Raw genomic sequence first — 20,057 nt, 5'->3', positions numbered from 1 at the left:
TTTAACTCCTGAAGATTGCCTGGACTAGTCACTGCAGTTGTGGCAAAGTTTTTAAGAATTGGTTTGCCAATGACTGCTTCCTAGGGTTGAGAGAAAATGACTAGCCCTAGGTTACTGGTTTTATGCCTAAAGTGGAACTGGAATTCACAGTGAGTTCCTAGCCTGAAGTTTTAACCTCTACATCAAACTGGCTTTGCTGTTGTTTGCCCATCTCAAAATGCTTTCAATTTCCTCCCATGATTCAGAAACACAAAACTTGTAAAAGAATATGTAATTTCTGTTGAGGACAACATTAAATCTTGCACAGCATATGAGGGTTCCACATTAATAGCTCAGTCCAGGATTCATTGTTTTTGTGTTTTGAGAATCATAAAAAAAACGAAATTGATACCATGCTTCTGCAAGACTTTGACTTTTAGTCCCTCTTCCATGAAAAGTGGGAACTGGAAGATTTATCCATGCTTGGGGGAGAGCTCAGAAGGAACAGCCTTAAACCCTTAAGTTCACAAAACAAAGCTGTGCAGCCCTACATGTGAAAATGTTTCAGTAAAAAATCCCAATTAAAAACAATACTGCCAGTCTGTTGGCAACTAAAAAGAATTCCTTTTGGGAGATCGGGAAACAGAAAAATATGAGAAGGAAACCATCAATTGTTTCCCACAAAATGCTAGGCCCAAAGCAAACTACTTTGTATAATCTGTACATTCAAATAAAAATAGTCTAACCCTGCTATCTGCAAATTATATAGATAACAAAATATTATTATTATTATTATTATTATTATTATTATTATTATTATTATTATTATTATTATTATTATTATTTATTGAATTTCTATACCGCCCTTCTCCCAAAGGACTCAGGGCGGTGTACAGGGCAATAAAATACAACATACAAAAGTTAAAAGTAAAATTAAATTAATTTAGCCCTAACAATAAATAGTTAAAAATAAACCCAAACCCTTAGTCCAGGCCGGCCTGTTCTAACAACCAGGTTTTCAGGTCACGGCAGAAAGAGCGAAGGTCGGGAGCCATCCAGAGCTCAACAGGCAATTGATTCCAAAGGGCTGGTGCACCCACAGAGAATGCTCTCCCCCTGGGGGCCGCCAGCCGGCAGTCCCTGACCGACGGCACCCTGAGGAGGCCCTCTCTGTGGGAGCGCACAGGACGATGGGAGGTTGATGCCTGCAGCAGGTGCTCCCGTAAGTAATCCGGACCCATGCCATTTAGGGCTTTATAGGTCATCACCAGCACCTTGAATCTCACCCGGAGGGCAACGGGAAGCCAATGCAGCTCGCGGAGAAGAGGTGTTACATGTGAGTATCGGGAAACCCCCATGACAACTCGCGCGGCTGCATTCTGCACCAGTTGAAGCCTCCGAGTGGTCCTTAAGGGCAGCCCCCTACTACACATTGCAGTAGTCTATCCGAGAGGTCACAAGCGCATGGGTGACTGTACGCAGGGCATCCCGATCCAGATAGGGCCGCAACTGGCGCACCAGGCGAACCTGGGCAAAAGTCCCCCCAATTCCATTACCAATTCCTGTAAGCTGAAGAGGCTGAAGTAGCATATATTGCCTTCAAGTTCACACACGTGGAATAGCCAAGGTTGGGAAACCCTGCTGTAAAGTCAATGGTGAAAAACAGTATTAAAGCTCAAGATCTGAAGGACTGTAAACTCTACTTGTGTTCTGCAAGCACAACTGAATTTTATCAGAAATAGGAATTCTTTTATGAAGCTTTATACTTCATATAATCTATTTCATCAGGTGTTCAGATCTGCCCATTTTTTAAACTGACACCATCTCATCAACATTGGACACATGAAATATGAGGTGAGTGAATCTAGCAAAACTGGTTTCTTCATACACTTGGTTGAGAATAACTTGCTAAGCCCTTTTTGATATGGAAACAATAAAATAGTTGGTGATTCATGGGTTGCGTTTTTCCCCTTCCACTTTACATTGGAAATTTGAAGAAGAAATAAGATTTGTGATTCCCTCACAAATACAGCCACCCATCTTACTGGCATGTGACTCTGGGAGGCCTACACAATTAAAAACTACTAACATAATTCAACCAGTAAAACATAACAAAAAGACAGGAAAAGAGTGCATTCTACACTTACACCAGCTATTTAATGGACTCCACACTTCCATGGGATCCCCAAGCCTGATGGCAAAACCCAATTTTGAGAAACTTCCAGAAATCCAACAGGGTTTGGTCCAATTTTACCCTGGGGAAGGGTGATACTCCATAAGGTGGGCGCCAGGCCAGAAAAGGCTCTTTTCCTGGGTCTCATCAAACAGCTCCTTAGACCACAACATTCCCCTTCTGCCAGACCTGATGGGATGAGTAGATGTAATTGGGGAGAGATCTTCTTTCAAATAACCTGGCTCCATGCCATGTGGGGTTTTGAATGATCACCAGTGCCTTAAATTATATCCAGAATCAAACTGGCAACCAATGCAGCAACCAATGCAGCATACGTGTGCTTGGAGCACATATACTTCAGCTGAAACTTCCAGATACTCTTCAAGGACATTCCCATATAGAGTAATTCATCTGGGAGATTACTGTGGTATGAGTGATCAAGTCTCAATCCATATCCTAGTATATGAAATATTTCCTTATCCCAGCATGAATACCTATGTTCTCAGCTTTTTGTTTATGAATATAATAAGATATAATAAGATGGAAATGTTTAGTAAAGTTGGAAAACAAGTAATTGGATTTATGTTTTCATTTATAAGATAAAATCTAATGTGATTCTTTCCTATCAATACTAGCAATTTAATAAAATTACTTTAAATGGCTTGTTCAAAATTATTCTTTGGCTACATTCATGCAAATAAAAGATAAGATTGCCCTCTTGTGTAGACAAACTGTATTAAACATTTTGTTAACCTTAAACCCACAGCAGGAAGGCAGTACCATAACTCTAAATTAAAAATTTCAGGTCAAAGATTTGTGATTATTGTCCAATTCTAAATTCAGCAACTTGTGAGTAGTAGTTAGTTTGGGGTTCTTCTGCTTAACATTTGTAATCATGTTATAATAGGAAATGGCAGTTCTTTAAAAAGCCATCCCTGATACTTGAAGTCATCATTGCTTTTCATCATAATGTAATATTAATTCTAAAGGTTCGATGAAATTTAAATGACAGAATAATATAAGGATCAGAAAGCATCTTGAACATCATCCAACCCAATCCTATCTCCAGTACAGGAATTTATTACAACTTGTAGCTATACATTATTACTATTTAACAAACTAAGCGAACACTGGGATGGAATAAGAAAAACTAAAAGAGTTTTTATTGCTAATAAAAGGTTTAGCAATAAAAACTGTTTTAGTTTTTCTTATTCCATCCCAGTGTTCGCTTAGTTTGTTAATTTTAATATGCCTGGGATTCGCATTTTTAATCTTATCAAGGAATATTATTACTATTTGTAGCTATACATCTACTACTACTTGCAGCTTCCATTCCTATAATAGGACTAGAATTTACAATTTCTCAGTTTCTAGTTTAGCATCATAACCTGGTGCAGAACCAAAAGCTTTAGAGAGTAGCTATTAAAGTACAAGTAGGCAGCATAAGAACCCCAAATACATGGCACAAAAATTACTTCTTTAGTTAGTGAGAGTTAACAGAAGGCCAGGTAAGGTTCTCTTAGAGGGAATTCCATAGCTTTGGTGACCTATCTCAAAGTAATTTCTTCAACCAGACCACTGGAGATTGAAAACAAGGCTTCAGGTGACAAATATAATTGGAAAGAGGAACCAATTCTGCAAAAGCTTACAGTTTTCTACAGTAAACTGCTTTGACTTGTTCTTGGAACCAATTTAAAGTAGTTAATTTAGAGTAGTACAAAATAACCAAATCTGAATTATACACTCCAGAGTAGAAGCCCTAAAGCTGCAAGGGCTGCATTTTTGCAGGAGTGGATTCTTTCAAAGGTAAGATTTAAGAATGTTTTATCATATTTAATATCATTTAAATAAGTCAAATACATATCTGTTGCTAGATTCCCTTTATCTAACAGGAGATTGTGGATTAGCCAAATCTGTTGCAAGGCACCCTCAAACACACAATTATCTTCCAAAGACAGATTAACTATGTCTAATGCAAACATGGTTTCCAAATCTATTTTCCCTAAGATTGGCTTCAGTTCCTTACCTACACCCAAACTCTACACCCAAAGTCACAAAGTTAACTATTATGAACATAACTGGGCTTTTTTCCCATTAAGGTCTTCTCATTTTGAGAATCATTAGACTAGCAACACATTCAACCTCCAAATCCTTAAATGACTTTTAGTGTTAATGATATCCCATTAACTGACTCAACTCCAAAGACCCAATAGATCCTTTGAAAATCTTGGAAATAAACCTTCAAGTTTAGTCAGTGGTCTTCTACCGAAGAACACTGAAATTTTATTACCTATTTTTGTGATCTTCATAAATTAAACCTTAATTTATGTGAGAGTGCTTATGAGACGAAGCATTCTCATTCAAATACCTTAGGACAATATTCCATATCTAAGGATCCTGGAAATCTCATATGTATATCAGCTACATTAGAAGATTCTTCTGTATCAGAAAAGTTTATTTCTACAGGCATTAAAGTGTTTGAGGTCAAACTCTTGAACAGAGCAAGATCTTGTGACACAGGTTGACTTTGTTAAGAACATTCCCAACAAGGCCCTATAAACTATATCTTTGAGGTCAATTCTTGCTACATTAATCTAATGAAGGTATCAGACTTGAAATAGGTATGCCCAAAACTGAACATGGGGTTTGGAGGAAAGTTTTGAGTTATTAGTTAAAAGTTTTGTTTCTTTCAGTGAAACCTGCACCTCTCATTTTAAAGGATGACAATGCTTATCCAACATTGGTCTATTTAAAGAATAACTAATCAAGCCAAAATGAGCATATATATTTAAAGCTGGAAATGTAGAATTACAAATCAACATCAGCTTCCTAAGATAGTTCCAAAATATTTATCATCATGAACACCTGGAAATCTATGAATTATGTAAGCATGTTGAGCAAAAGGAAAAAAGAACACCTGGAAATCTGAATTATGTGAGCATTTAAGCAAAAGAAAAAAAATATTTAGAGTTAGGAATAGCATCCTACCAACTGCCTTACTCTATACATGGAAGATTATGATCATTCTGGAGAACTAGAAACAGATAATCAAGAGTTTTGTTCAGTGGAGTTCCATTATGCCCAATTAAAACATTTTGGGGGGAGGATTCTTCAAGGAGAAATATGTGCATTTGTTTTTAAAAGATATAGAAGTTCCCATGAGACTGAGAATTAAACATGTTTGGCTTTTGTAGAATTTTTATTCCGTGAATTTTTATTTTTAATTATACATTGAAAAAGTTACACAGCTTCACAAATGCTATCACATAACAATAAGCAATTCCACTAAGAACTAATAGCATTTTTTTTCTCTTTATTTTTGCAAGACACAGAACATCAGTTGTAATGCAATGAATGTAAAATAACATGAAAGCCACAAATTCTCTACTTGAATCAATAGCAAATTAACATACAACCAGCAACTGGAAAAGTATTATTATTTTGTTACTACTATAAAAGATAACTATTGTACAAAGGAAAGAAAAAAAGAATTAGCATAATTGCATATTAACTAATTAGCTCTTTTAAGGAAAGGAGATTGGTTACAGACCTGTTGGAACAAAGGATCAAATTTGATATGCTGTTAAAGATAACATATTCAAGCTACCAATAAACGTTTCATGGCCAAACTTCTAACCCAATCCCCTTATGGAATATAATTAGGATTAGGAAGTCAGTTATCTCTACTTGATTCTGTCCAGCCCAGGTTAAGAAGATCAAAACATAATTTATTTGAAGTAATAGCTATTTAGTTTACTACATAAGTAGCTCAGTATCTCAAACAACTTATTCTCCCAAAGGATCACAGAGTTTTCATTCTTGCTTTGATAGTCACCCATCAACAATCCTTGACGGTTGATATAAGAACATCCCTTAAAACAAAAGATTGTGTTCATGCAGATATGGATCATCAGAAATTATTGTTGCTCAACAGATATTGAACTTTGAACTTATATAAGTATCTACTTGGAGATAAAGATCCAAACACTACAAGGGAAGTAGCAAACTTCTAACAGCATGCTGAATACGAAGATCCCTTAAGGAGCACCAAACTTAGCTAAGGTAAAAAAAACTAATAGGATTTTTTATTATATCACAGAACTCATGGAAGCTGATTAGCACCTATTTGTTATCAATAAAGAATTTGATAAAGTATCTTACAATAAGTAGGTCTTAAACTTAAAATTTCTAGTATTTCAAATTTTAAAAGCTTAAAAGCATGTTACTGCCTATGTTTTATATTATTTTAAGCAGTTTATAAATATACTATTTTATCAAGTTGACCAGTTATGGAGGTTCTTATGACAAATTATGCATTTGAGTTTCTCTTGTTTTATGACTCCTACTAACAGCATTTTTTATCTGTGTTCATTTTTGTGTTCTTACCTGGAGTTTACAATTTTACTTGTAAAACATGTATTATATTGGTCAGTGACTACTTCCAATTGCCCCTCTGAGGTTCACTTTTACAGTAATTTACAATTCAGCAGCTATCAAAAAGACCAATCAAGGAAAGAAGTAACCCTTTGATCTCTGCTGATCTGATCTCAGCAAGATTCCTATTGAAGCAATTTACCTCTGAAGGAAAACTGTTATTAGTGCCAGTAGTTACTACTTTGGTTTATAAAAGGGAGTGGGAGTTGTTAATGAAGAAATTTAACATCAAATGGATGAAAAATTCCTTTTATTAATTTCATCCATAGCACTTGTTTAAGAAAAATACCTAAAATACCCAGAATTGTAGTTTATCAACAACCTATGTTCTGTAAAATTGCAGGTAACACTTTGTTATTCAGTTGTGTAGCTCCATAAAATTATCACTTCCAGGGGGACTTTTTGCTTTTAACTGCTGCTGGAAAATGCAAAGAGTTGACTTCTTTCTCACAAGAGTGAAATACTTGAAGATGTTTACCTGCCATACAGTTTAAAATAAGGAAACTGTGGCAGAGAATTGTGTTGAAATTTAAAATGAATCTATAAAAAGCATATAATGGACTGTTGTAGTGTTTGTTCCACAAAGAGATATGGTTTGTGATTTGCATCATAAAAATGCTGTTGTCAAGTATATGAAGGGAGTAATTGCTATGAAATTGAAGAAGATAGATTTTGTAGTAATTCTTTTCTAGAACATGATGCAAGTCTGTTTTAGGTTGTAATTTAGCCTGTATGAAACAAAATTATTAGGGAAATATATTAATTGTCATAAAGAGGGTGTGATGGCTCAGCAGTTAAAAATGCTGAGGTCAGCTGGAAAGTTGACAGTCTGGGTTCGAGACTCAAGAGTTGCACAACGGGCTGAGTTCCTGTTTCTAGCCCAGCTCCTGCTCATCTAGCAGTTGAAAAGCATGTGAATGCAAGTAGATTAATAAATACAACTTTGGTGGGAAAGTAACAACATATGCCTTTGGCATATAGTCATGTTGGTCACATGTCCATGGAAAATGTCTTTGGACAACACTGGCTTCCTCGGCCAAGAAACGAACATGAGCACCGCACCCTAGAGTCAGACATGACTAGACAGGGAAACCTTTACTTTTACCTATCATCTGAAACTGATTGCCATTTATTATTTGATAATAGCATTTATGAAAAGTATATAATAACTTGGGTACAAAAAAATAGAAGAGTTTTGAATTTGCTTTTACTTTTTATTTCAGAAGGCAATATTTTCCATCTTTGTTAATCTAATTTTGCCTAATCTTTTCTTTAGATAATCATGCCATCTCCTCTTCCTCTTAATCGTCTTCTCCACCTGGAATTTTCTCCATCTGTGAATGCACGACCCTGCAGTAGCCCTTTGGTCTGTCCTGCCAAAGGAGAAAAGTTCTTTGGGGTGGGAAGTGTATCTAGGATTCGTCGGCTACCCCCCCACTTAGCTTGGTGTTCAATCGACTGGGATCAGTTATGTCTCCTGCATCTCCTGGGCTCTGGTGGCTTTGGTTCTGTCTACAAGGCAATTTACCATGGAGCTACAGTGGCTGTAAAAAAAGTGAAGAGATGCAGTAAGAACCATTTGGCATCACGGCAAAGCTTCTGGGCAGAACTAAATGTAGCACGTCTTAACCATAACAATGTGGTACGCATAGTAGCTGCTAGCACATGTACCCCTGCTAGTCAGGATAGTTTGGGTACCGTAATTATGGAATATGCAGGTAATTGCACTCTACATCATGTTATCTATGGGACTGGCTATTTAACAGGAAATAACAATGATAGCCTTAAATGTGACCATGGGTTTTTGAGTACAGCTCAGGCTGTCATTTACTCCCATGATATTGTGGCAGGGTTAATGTTTCTCCATTCTCAGTTAATTGTGCATCTGGATTTAAAACCTGCTAACATATTCATCACAGAACATAATGTTTGCAAGATTGGAGACTTTGGATGCTCCCTAAAGCTAGAAGATAGTGAATCATCAGGACTATATATTTGTCATCAAGGGGGAACATACACACATCGTGCTCCTGAACTACTTAAAGGTGAGAAAATCACAACCAAGGCAGATATCTATTCTTTTGCTATTACTCTCTGGCAAATGGTAACACAGGAAGATCCTTATTTGGGTGAGCGCCAGTATATACTTTACTCTGTCGTAGCATGTAACCTGCGCCCCTCTCTAAGTGCAGCTGTGTTTAAAGGTTCATCCACTGGCCAACAACTAGAGACAATAATTGAAAGCTGTTGGGGAGCTGATGTAGTCAAACGTCCTAGTGCAGAATGTCTCCTTCACAATCTTCATTGCTTGCCTGTAGTAGTATAAATAGATTTTGTCTTATATTTTGCTACTTTTATTGATTATTATCTTTCTCCTAGCTAAAGTGTATCATTGATATTTGGTGCTTTCTAGAAATATATATATTTAAATAAATATTGCTCTAGACATGAGGTTCGTTATAAAGAAAAGTGGCAAGTTTTTTCTGCTCATTAGGATTCAGAGTATTGTTTCTTATTTATTTACAAAAGATGTATTCACCTCTTCACACCACAATAAAAAAAATGGCCCAATAATTTGTCTGTGAACTTTTGGACAAATTATCATGAGCTATTCTCCCGCTCCCATTAAACAATATATAGCTTATCAATAAAATGCTGACTATTTTTGAATTACTGCAATTCAAAATATGTAAAGAATGTATATGTAACTTTAAACATGGTAGTGTTCATTTGTCTATGAATTGAAAACCATAAATAAGAAAGAAATTTAACTGCAGATTTTCTATATATTTTCTGAGACAATTTTTACAATAAAAAAATAACTGCAGTATGGTGTTAATTCATTTCTACCATGGAAATTGGAAAGGAAATTCTTAGTTCACATATATTATTTCTCTTCCTTCGATGCTCTCTTCCATATAATAAATGCAAGAATTTGTTATTATATTTAAATTATTAGTCTCATTAATTAATCTAGCGTATATTATTTTACTGATATTTTAAAATACGTTACTATACTTTTTGCCTCAAATAAACTATAAACTTTCTAAAAATATTTGTCAAGTGTACAAAAAAGTTACCAATCTGCAGTTCTAAAGATACTTCAAAGGTACAGTGTATTTATTGTGGCTTATTTCAGAGAACAAATGCTAATCTAATTCTATGTATACTTGTAATTTAAATTCTACTGAAATTAGTGGAAATTACTTTTAATAAAAAATAAATTTAGACATAGTTGTATTATTTTATAAAAATGTTAAAAACAAAATGGGAAAGTTTGGTTTGTGATGTATATGTATACAAAGCTTTAAGCCAATTGCTGAAGAAAATATCTGCTCCTACTACTCTTCTTTATAATATAATGTGCATTTTAATTTGTTATCTTTAAAATGTTGAACAATAAAAAATTTATTTTAAATTAGAATCACAAAACATCAAAAATTAAGATAAACCGAAATGTCCTTAATCTATTTAGCCAAACTTTTTATTGACTACATTTAGCATTAACTTATTTAGCAATGTAAATAATTTGGCCTTCTAAGAACAGAGCAGCAACAAAGAACTATTTAAATATGAATTTAGGGCTACTGAATTTGTGATCAATTAATTGTTTAATCCCTATGAATCATGAGTATGGCACAGTTCAGAGTGGTCCTCCAAGAAAATGATGTGTCCAATGGCTTCTGCTTAGGCAGAAATGTCCATTTTTATCGTATGTCAACATCTAATGTTGTAGATTGTGTTTTTAGAAAAACTGACAGAATTCCATAGGTTCAATTCTAATCGTTATATTAAGAAGTCTTTATAAGTATGGATTTCTGAAATCTCTATTTCAGAAATTTTAAATAGCTGCTATAGTTTAATCACTAAATGGTGATTAAAAAATCAACTATCAGCTGACACTCTTGAATTTTTGCTAACAATTTTCCACTTCGGTATTTACTGGGGAAAAAATGCCAATACCCTGCCATATCTGATAATTTTCAGAAAAATAAAATATTGGGTAACTTCCTATGCAAACAGTGCTATAAATATATGAAACTACTGAAGGTTTTTAAGTACTGAAATAAGACTTCCAGATTATCTGATTTTTTCCATTTTATAGTGATTATCCCTTAGCTAACATCTACTTGCATCTGTAAACAAATACATAAATAGCACATCAAGGGAAATATTCCTGTATGTGACTGTTATCATATCAGCCCCAGGTAGGTAGTTCAGCCAGGAAATCAATTCAATAGGAAGGTTAGAACTTGAAACTATTTAAAAAAATCAAGTCTAATTGTGCTGTTTGTCTTCACCCTCATCCTCATTCTTCAATGAAAGAGGCTTCCACGTGTTATTTTATTTATTATTTATTTATTTTAATTCCATTTATATCCCGCCCTTCTCCGAAGACTCAGGGCGGCTTACAAGCTTAGCAGTAGCCTTCATTCTATGTATATGCCTGCTTATTAGGGCTCTCATACACCCCCCAAGCGGCACTATTACAAAGTCAGCTTAATTGCCCCCAACAATCTAGGTTAAATTAATGCTTCAATCCCTTTTGCCTATATATTAAGGAGAACCTGTAATATTCTAAAGAATCATAACATTTTGTTTTTGTTCATGGAGCCATTCTGTCATAACCATAATTTACAAGTCAATGAAAATATACTGTTTTTCAATTAGTAAATCAAATATAAAATTATTGCAGGTATGAATTCAACTTGTGAAATAATTTTTAGATAGAGTGGTACCTTGGTACTCAACTGCTTTGAAACTCATCAAATTTGGTACTCAACACATGTTGACACAAAAAGTTTGTCCCAGTATTTGTTTGTTTGGTAGTCAATGCACAAGCTAGAACTTGTTGGTGTCAACTTGTTGTGACTCACTATATTATTCCTTACGGGAAAATTTGTTTGATACTTATTATCTTTGGTACTCATCACATCTCCTGGAACCAATTAATGATGAGTACCCAGGTACCAGTGTAATTAAGTTTAATGGTACAATTTATTTTGTAACTCTCTCCTTCCAGAATCTGAAAAACTTAATATAAATATTACTTACACTAGTTATTTTTAATGTCCCAGTATTTTAGCTTTGTTAAATTCAAATGCAACTTTTCCAATATGATGCACTCCAGACTGCTTGGACTACATTTCCCAAAATTCCAAGGCAGCATGTTTTCCACCAACTAGGAACTCCTGAGAGGTGTAGTAATTTAAATATGTCAACCAAGTATAGTAAGGCTAAATTCAATTATTTGAATTACATAAAATAACTAGTTATTTAGAGAGGTGTCTACTGGAAATATACACTTCCAGTACTTTACAAATTGAGAAAGCATTATGGCATGTGACTGCATTTCTTCTTTTGCTTTTCTCCTCCAGGGAAAATGGAGAAAGATTTCTAGTCTTAGTAATTGACAAGATCCTGAAATTTTCCATTGCAATGTCAGAGGAGGGTGGAGTATGTGAGGAACACAGAAGTTTAAAAATAAAACGGTTTCAACTGATTAATAAAAGGATTCGCTGAGACAAACTGCACGTAGTTGCTAGATTTGCTTGGCTATAAAATACACTTAACAAAAGGGTGGCAGGGGGAAGTTCGAAACAATGTAATCAGGGGGAGGGATGATGTATTCTGGCTGTTGAAGTCTCTCACTAGGATCCACCGTGCTTTGCAAACCGCTTTTCTATTTTCTGCAGAATAAACTTTTCTTCCCAATCCAATTTTGTTGGTGATTTAATTCCGTTTCCAACAAATTGGCTGCCCAACGTGAGGCCTCGGGCATCTGTTCCTGCATCTTCGGGAGGCGAGGTCAGCTGAGGACGGCATGCCCTGTTGATTTCAACAGTCCAAGGTTGCAGTCACAGGTCAAGGAATCTTTGAGAAAACAGCAACTAGGAGGGAGGCCACCTGCCCTAAGACCATTCCAATGCATTCAGGTAGATTTCACTGAGCTACCTAGAATAGGCAAACTAAAGTTTTTGTTGGTTATAATTGACCATCTAACCGGATGGGTAGATGCATATCCGTGTAGTAATGCCACTACCAAGGTGGTATCCAGGGTACTACTAGATCAGGTTATTCCTAGGTATCAAATTGATAGTGATCAAGGGAGCCATTTCACAGCAAGGGTATTGCAGAATATTATTGGGAATAAATTGGAAATTTCACACCCCTTGGAACACGGCGAGCAGTGGAAAAATTGAAAGGGCTAATGCAAAGATAAAGGAATCATTTACCAAACTAATTTTATACACCCACATGCCCTGGACTAAGTGTCTTGCACTGGCACTGCTGAGAATTAGAACTCAGCCACGAAAAGACATAGGACTGCCACCCTATGAATTATTATTTGGCGTTGCTTTTACCCTAGGACAAGTTTGTATAGATTCACTCAGTGCTTTTTTTGTAAAAGAAAAAGGTGCCAGAACTCACGTCATACAACCCGCCTTGCCTACCCTACAAGGTCCTATCCAAAAAAGGTGCCAGAACTCCGTTCTGAGCATTCTATGAGGGGAAAAAAACCTGGATTCACTCCAAATTCGAGATAGAGTACTGGAGCAATATTTACATAAACTGTCCAGATATTTTGATTTTCTCAGGAAACAAGGATTGCTGGCATAAACACCTCCCTTGAGTTTCCAGTCCACAAATTCCAAATCAGAGATTGGGTGCTGATCCACTACACCCGTGTAAGAAGCTCCGAGTGGAGAAGTGTGCCTCAACCTGATCCTTTGAAGTTGATAAAAAGGAAAAGCAAAATATAGAGCTATTAGAAAAGGGGGAGGGGAGTTTTAAATGTGTTGGTTTTGTGACTGTAAACGTTGGTGTAATTGTCGTTGTACCCATTGCCCAGACTGTGCACCTGTGCATCTTAAGAGTAACTTCCCTGGTGGACGTTAACGTCTAACCCAGGGGTCTTCAAACTTGGCCCTTTTATGACTTGTGGACTTCAACTCCCAGAATTCCTCAGCCAGCAAAGCTGGCTGAGGAATTCTGGGAGTTGAAGTCCACAAGTCATAAAAGGGCCAAGTTTGAAGACCCCTGGTCTAACCGGTGTTTCTTAACGTGAATCAAGTTTAACATGAATGGATTCCAACTTCCAGGATTCCAAATTTCCTAACGGCTAATATCAAACCTAGCCTCTTTTGACGCAATAAGAATCATTTTACTCTCGTCCAAAGCGGGGGCGCCACGCCCACCCTGCCTCAGCAAAGACAAAAACCGTCGCGACGCGTCGCGATCGAGTTTAACAACCGTGCTCCGAAGCACTAAAAAAAAACAGTGACAAGAGAGCACGCCACCTTCCCGAGACGAAGCTTCGGTCTTGCCAAGGCGGGAGAGCCCCCACCCCCACCCCCACCCCCAAAAGACTCCGCCGTTCTCCGGCACCAACAGGCGCACCCGCTCCCCTGAGGCCACGCCTGCAGATCTTCCCCTATCTGATTGGTTTCTGGAGGTAATTGATATCAGTTCCGGGACAAAGGGGAAGGGGCGGAGAATGGCTCTTCGTCAGACTATATAAGCGTGTGCTGTTGAGGGCGTTCTTCCTTTTGGGCGAGTGTCATCGTTGCCGTTTTGCCCTTTGTTTCCTGGCTCACCGCTGTTCCTTCGGCCTCTAGTGCTCACTTCGGCCGGGATTAAGTCGGTCAGGAAAGCTTCGCGGCAGCTATGGTGAGGAGGAAGGGAGCCTCTCGCCGAGACAGGGGCGGGGGGGAATGTACGAAGTCGAGCGCCGTGAGAAGCTCTTAGGCCACGTTCCTCCTTTCCTGCCCGCCCCTGCCTCGTGCTCGCTGGCGGCTCGTGCCTTTCTCTGGCAGCCCAAAGGCGCTTCCTGACTGGATAGAAACTGAAAGAGCTCAGTCTGTTCTTTGGGAAGAGAGAGGGCCGAGGGGAGTGGTCTTCTGTTCGCTATTCATATTTGCCTTTTGTTGCCCGAGGCAACCGTTCCGCGCAGACGGAAAGATCCCTGCGGGTGTATCCAGTAAGGGGCTACATAAGTACTTACTAATACGGCGGTTCGGACTACGAAGCGGACAAAGGAGGACGGAGTACGAAGGAAATTTAGAGCTCAACTTTTTTTCTCATAGTTTTCTGAATGTCTTCCTGTTTCTAAGAGGTCTTAAAACGTAGCCAAGATTGGAGACGTACTAAAGCTAGAATTCTGCCAAAGCTGGCTAAGTTTATTTCCCGAGCTAGGCGTTTCCTGTGCATCTTCTCCTGTCCCAAGTATAAGGTAATCCTATCCTGTATTGCAACACGAAAACCAGGACGCTTTCAAACTGGGAAAAAAAACTTATTTTTTTCTTTAGTATGAGGACTCTTATTTGACCTGAAAGAGTTTATTACAAGTACTCCGTCAAATTACTGCTCCTTAATTTAAAAGTTTAAAGACTATAACTTATTTGTTGTTTGAGAACATAGAATTGGGTTATAATAAGATAATAAAGATGGTTTCACAATTCTGACTCAAATTATAGTTCAAAAAGTTCAGTGCGTTATGACAGGGATTTGCATATTTCTGTAAATGTAGTTCACATTGCTTTAATTAGTGAAAAATGGCATAATTTTGATTGTGCCTGATTGAAACAGTTCCACAGTTATGATTCCCTCTTATTAGAAATGAATTGAGAGCATCCTTCTCTGGATTAGGGCAACCTGTTCTCCAAGGAATGCACAGATTGAACAGTCTGAAAAGTTTTATTGCAAACACTTGTATCAGAAAAGCACAGGCAAATATATACTAAGATGTTACTTCTCAGATTGTGTGAAGCAGAGTATTACCCTCTCCACAAATCTCAGAAGGCTAATAAAATATAAGTACTCTTTTTAAAAGCCTTTTCTAGCTTACTTTGATAGTAAAGTGTCTTATTACTCTACAGTTACTAATGTGTAAAGCAAACCAAGAATTGAACAGTTTCTTCCACAATTTCTTGTTTGGGTCCCAGTAGTATTCAGTTTCATTAGATTTCTCCTAATTATTCCAGAGTGTAATTATTCTTACACTCTTCTTGAAAATATCTGACCTTGAAAAATAGTTGAATTGCTAATTTTCATCTTGGTGGTTTGTTTTAGGCATATAAAGATACTGGGAAGGCCCCTGTGGAACAAGAAGTAGCAATTCATCGAATAAGAATTACTTTGACAAGTCGCAATGTGAAGTCTCTTGAAAAGGGTATGTAACAAAATAAAACATTTTTAAACGGTAGTTTCCATGGTATTATCTAAGCTGCTTCTTGTTAGCTGCGAAGTCGCGTCCGACCCATCGCAACCCCATGGACAAAAGTTCCTCCAGGTCTTTCTGTTGTCCCCTTTTTCTCTTGCCCTCAATCTTTCCCAGCATTAGGCTCTTCTCCAGTGAGTCCTTCTCTTTAGGTGGCCAAAGTATTTGAGTTTCAACTTCAGGATCTGGCCTTCTAAAGAGCAGTCAGGGTTGATCTCCTCTAGGACTGACCGGTTTGATCACCTTGCAGTCTAAGGGACTTGCAGGAGTCTTCTCCAGCACCGTAGTTCAAAGGCCTCAATTCTTGTGACTCTCTGCCTTTCTTATGGTCCAACTTTTACTGCCATACATTGCAACTGGGAAGACCATAGCCTTGACTATACGTACTTTTGTTGGCAGGGTGATGTCTGCTTTTTAGTGTGCTGTCTAGATTTGCCATGGCTTTCCTCCCCAGGAGCTTATGTATGTATCTAAGCTTATGTATTCTTATACAGACATTGGGATGTCAGAATAATTACTGGTTCATATATTTTGTTGTATTAATGAATTATATATAAAGCAATATGATGTGCTTGGGCTGCTGTATTAGGGTTTTATTCATATAGAAATAAAATATTCTACATTGGTTATATTAGTGTTGCTATATAGTTGGCAATGAGGACAAAGACTTAATTGAACTACTATGATAAGTTTATACGCTATTCTGAGCCAACATCCAAAACAATGCTATAGTGACCTGTATGTAATGTTAAGTTAAAATTCTTGCTTTTTTACAGTTTGTGCAGATCTCATCAGAGGTGCTAAAGAAAAAAATCTAAAAGTGAAAGGCCCTGTTCGCATGCCTACTAAGGTATCTAATTTGTGGAAAGTTTATTTTTTTCCTCTTATATCAAATTATTAAATTTTAGAAATAGTTTTGTTTATTGAATACATCTTTTTGCTTACATTTTAGACTCTGCGAATCACTACAAGAAAAACACCATGTGGTGAAGGTTCCAAAACTTGGGATCGTTTCCAAATGCGTATACATAAGCGCCTCATTGATTTACACAGTCCTTCAGAGATTGTCAAACAAATAACTTCTATCAGCATTGAGCCTGGGGTGGAAGTTGAAGTTACTATTGCTGATGCTTAAATGATTGTTACGTTTATCAATAAAAGCTTTTAAGTTTTTATCATTACTTGCTGGTTGTGGTAGTGACTTTATCATGAAGATGTATAAATTGAGTAGTTTACAGGTTTTAAGAAATGTTAGGAAAGTCATGATCAGGATAAGTAGTTATAAATCTATGGTTTATAAATTTGTAATGGTTTGTTTTGGGTAATTGAATAGTCTACAACATAATTGTGTATAAGGATCAAACAGTTATTCTTATCTCTCTCTCTCTCTCACACACACACACACACACACACACACACACACACGGATCAAAACAAAATTAGTGCTACTCCATAATCTGATTGCGAGTTTTAATTCTTTGGTCCTGAAAGAGTTTCTGTGATGGACAGTTTTAACTAATTTAAAAAAGGCACTAAATCTGCTGCACACTGAAATCTAAAGCCATTTTTCCTTTATTTTAAACTATCTGGAGGGTCCAGCAGTTCCTAAGCTTTTTCCTGAAGTCTCTGAGTACAAATGCAGTATACACTTAGATCATGTAATCATGGGGATGCTGCAACAGTTGTGTGAAAAAGTTGTAAATCATTTGTTTCAGTGCTGCTGTAACAGCTGTCACTAAATGGTTAAGTCAGGTAGTCCTTGACTTAGAACTATTATTTTAATAACTGCTGGAAGTTACTGTAGCACTGAAAAAAGTGACTTAGATTTTTTCACACAACTGTTGCATCCCCATGATTACATGATCAAAATTAGGCACTATGCAACTGGTATGTATTTATGATAGTTGGAGTATCCTAAAATGGGGCAAAACCCATTTAGCTGTCTTGCTCAGCAACAAATATTGGGCTCGAATTGTAAGACTACCTGCAAATGATTTCGAGTTAAATAATGACAGTTGCTGTCTATTTACCTTGCAAAGAAGTTTTGAACAGAAAGTAATGTTTTCCTGCAAATAATACTTTTAAGTCAGTACTGCATAAATTGCTTCGTAAGCAGGTTCATCACAGATAAAAAGTTATTTGGCAGAACCAAGAGATGAGAAGGAACTGGAGAAAAAAAGAAAATTTCTCAATGAAGTTTTTAAGAAAGCAACACAATCGGTTTCCATAACACAACTTGTAAAATGGACTCGTCATGAGTGTCTCCTTCCCTGTTACAGAATTATGTGGACTGAGTAATTTATTTGGAAAACATTACATTAGCGGTGATGTTACATGCATAAACCACAAACATTTTTAATTTAAGCTTGCAATAGCTTAATAGCTGATGAATTCTATAGTGTGAGACTGGTAGAGATTTGAAGTAAGCAAAGATGGAAGTTTGAACTCAAATTTACTTGCTTATTCTATGGGACATTTGAAATAATTTACAGGACTGGTAGCTTCAATACTGTTTGCTAATCATTACATTATTAAATATGAAAAATTATTACATTATTAAATGTGATTTTAGGGTATTCTTGTTCAATCTTTTTTTAAACCTGCTTTGTTAATGCTCTCTAGTGGATTATTGTAGCCACTGTAATTTTAAAAGTAAACTAGACCAGTTTTAACTGGCTGCATTGTATCTGAACTTTTTACAGGAATCTTTCCAGATGTTAACATCTGACAAACGATCTCATTCAGTACTCGCAGCAGGAGCTATATTGCATACAGTATACAATTGGATATTTATAGAAATACAACACTGGCATGTAAATATATGTAAAATATGTTTTTCTAGCCATATAATTTAACAGTGGGGAAAATTGTATATTTCCTTGCAATGAGAAGGGATTTGACCTCATATTCTCATAATCAATTATAGAAATGAATGTTTTTGCCAAGTAGAATCTCCTTAAATGTAGTAAGACTTTCTGTTCTGGCAGTACCCAGAGTAAATTATACAGCAGATGCTTTATTAAGATGGGTAAAAACATTTAAATGTCTGCTATTGTAGATTTATCAGATTTTCTAACATGTCTGATCACCAGAAAAACGTTGCAATTCTACAGGTGTATCTGCAGAAGGTGGAATATGACTCTGAATTTTAATACAATTTACACAATACAAAGCTCTAATTCAATAGTACTATCTTGGTTGGCTGAAAGAGCTAGCTATACTCCCACAATATGCAAAGTCACAGTTTATATAATTAATAATTATGTAATTATTTATTAAGCTTTAGAATTCATACACAGAAGTCATGACTTATAAGCATAGTGGGTGGGTTTATACGGTAATTAAACTCCATTTTGACTTCTAGGTACATGTGAAGAGAATTTTTCCAGATTGTCATTAGAATAATGATATGCATGGCAAGAGAGTGGTTTTGTTGTAATTAGCTGTTTTCACAGCCTCTCCATGATATGCTGGACCATTAATTACATAGGTTAAAGTAAAATTGGCTAGGTTGTAGTTAGGTGCTTTTCAAATGCTAACGAATTAATGCAGAGAGCATCTTGTGTGAACACCCTCCCCGCCCCCCATTGGCAGAGGTTACTCATGTTTCAAGCTGTAATCTTCAGCTGCATTTGGAAATGTCAGGAATTAGACATTACATTCTGAATATAAAACAAGAACTGCAGTCCTTTCATATGCCTTTCCTTACCAGTGTTATGAATCATGAGTATTATAATCCAAGAGTTGTCATAGAGGCAAGATGGGCCACATGAAAATTAAAAAGGATTCCAAATTCTGTGAGCATATCCCAACACAATTACTAAACTATTAGATTCTTTCCCCCCCCCTTTTTTTCTCTTGTGGGAGCAGCTGCAACAGGTTGACTTCTGATAAATAGGTATTTTGTAATACTGTTGTAATAAATGATTTGTGGCAGGTATTTGGGGAATGTGCAAGACCCCCCTCCCCCATATTCTAAACCAGAGTTCCTCAAATCTTAGCAACTTTAAGATGTGTGGATTTCAATTCCCAGAATTTCCCAGCCTATCCACACATCTTGGAAGTTTTTAAAGTTGAGAAACACTGCTCTAAAAATGTTAAATATATGCACCTGCTCATATTAACCAGAAACACTTTATTCCTTTGTTCTTTACAAAGTTTAGCCTGTTCTGAAGGCTACTGAAACTACTACCTCAAAAAATATGTTCACTAAACATCTATGGACACAAAAACTACACCTCTGCTGATAAC

General features: G+C 36.6%; 2 protein-coding genes across 2 annotated transcripts; both read left to right on the top strand.

Annotated features, from left to right (window-relative positions):
• Window positions 1–7,868: 7,868 nt before the first annotated feature.
• On the top strand, window positions 7,869–8,948 carry MOS (MOS proto-oncogene, serine/threonine kinase; the record flags this gene model as incomplete). The annotated part of the gene is made up of 1 exon (XM_081322782.1): window positions 7,869–8,948. One exon carries the CDS (start codon window positions 7,869–7,871, stop codon window positions 8,910–8,912), a length of 1,044 nt encoding a protein of 347 aa, XP_081178908.1. The 3' UTR covers window positions 8,913–8,948.
• Window positions 8,949–14,107: 5,159 nt separating this feature from the next.
• RPS20 (ribosomal protein S20) lies at window positions 14,108–16,987 on the top strand. Its single transcript, XM_081322471.1, has 4 exons — window positions 14,108–14,257; window positions 15,659–15,758; window positions 16,583–16,656; window positions 16,759–16,987. The coding sequence occupies exons 1-4, from the start codon at window positions 14,255–14,257 to the stop codon at window positions 16,939–16,941; spliced, it is 360 nt and encodes a 119-aa protein (XP_081178597.1). The 5' UTR covers window positions 14,108–14,254; the 3' UTR covers window positions 16,942–16,987.
• Window positions 16,988–20,057: the final 3,070 nt, after the last annotated feature.

Source organism: Vipera berus (assembly GCF_964194415.1).
Source record: "Vipera berus genome assembly, chromosome: 3".
NCBI lineage: Eukaryota > Metazoa > Chordata > Lepidosauria > Squamata > Viperidae > Vipera > Vipera berus.
This window is presented reverse-complemented; position numbering and strand designations above follow the sequence as displayed.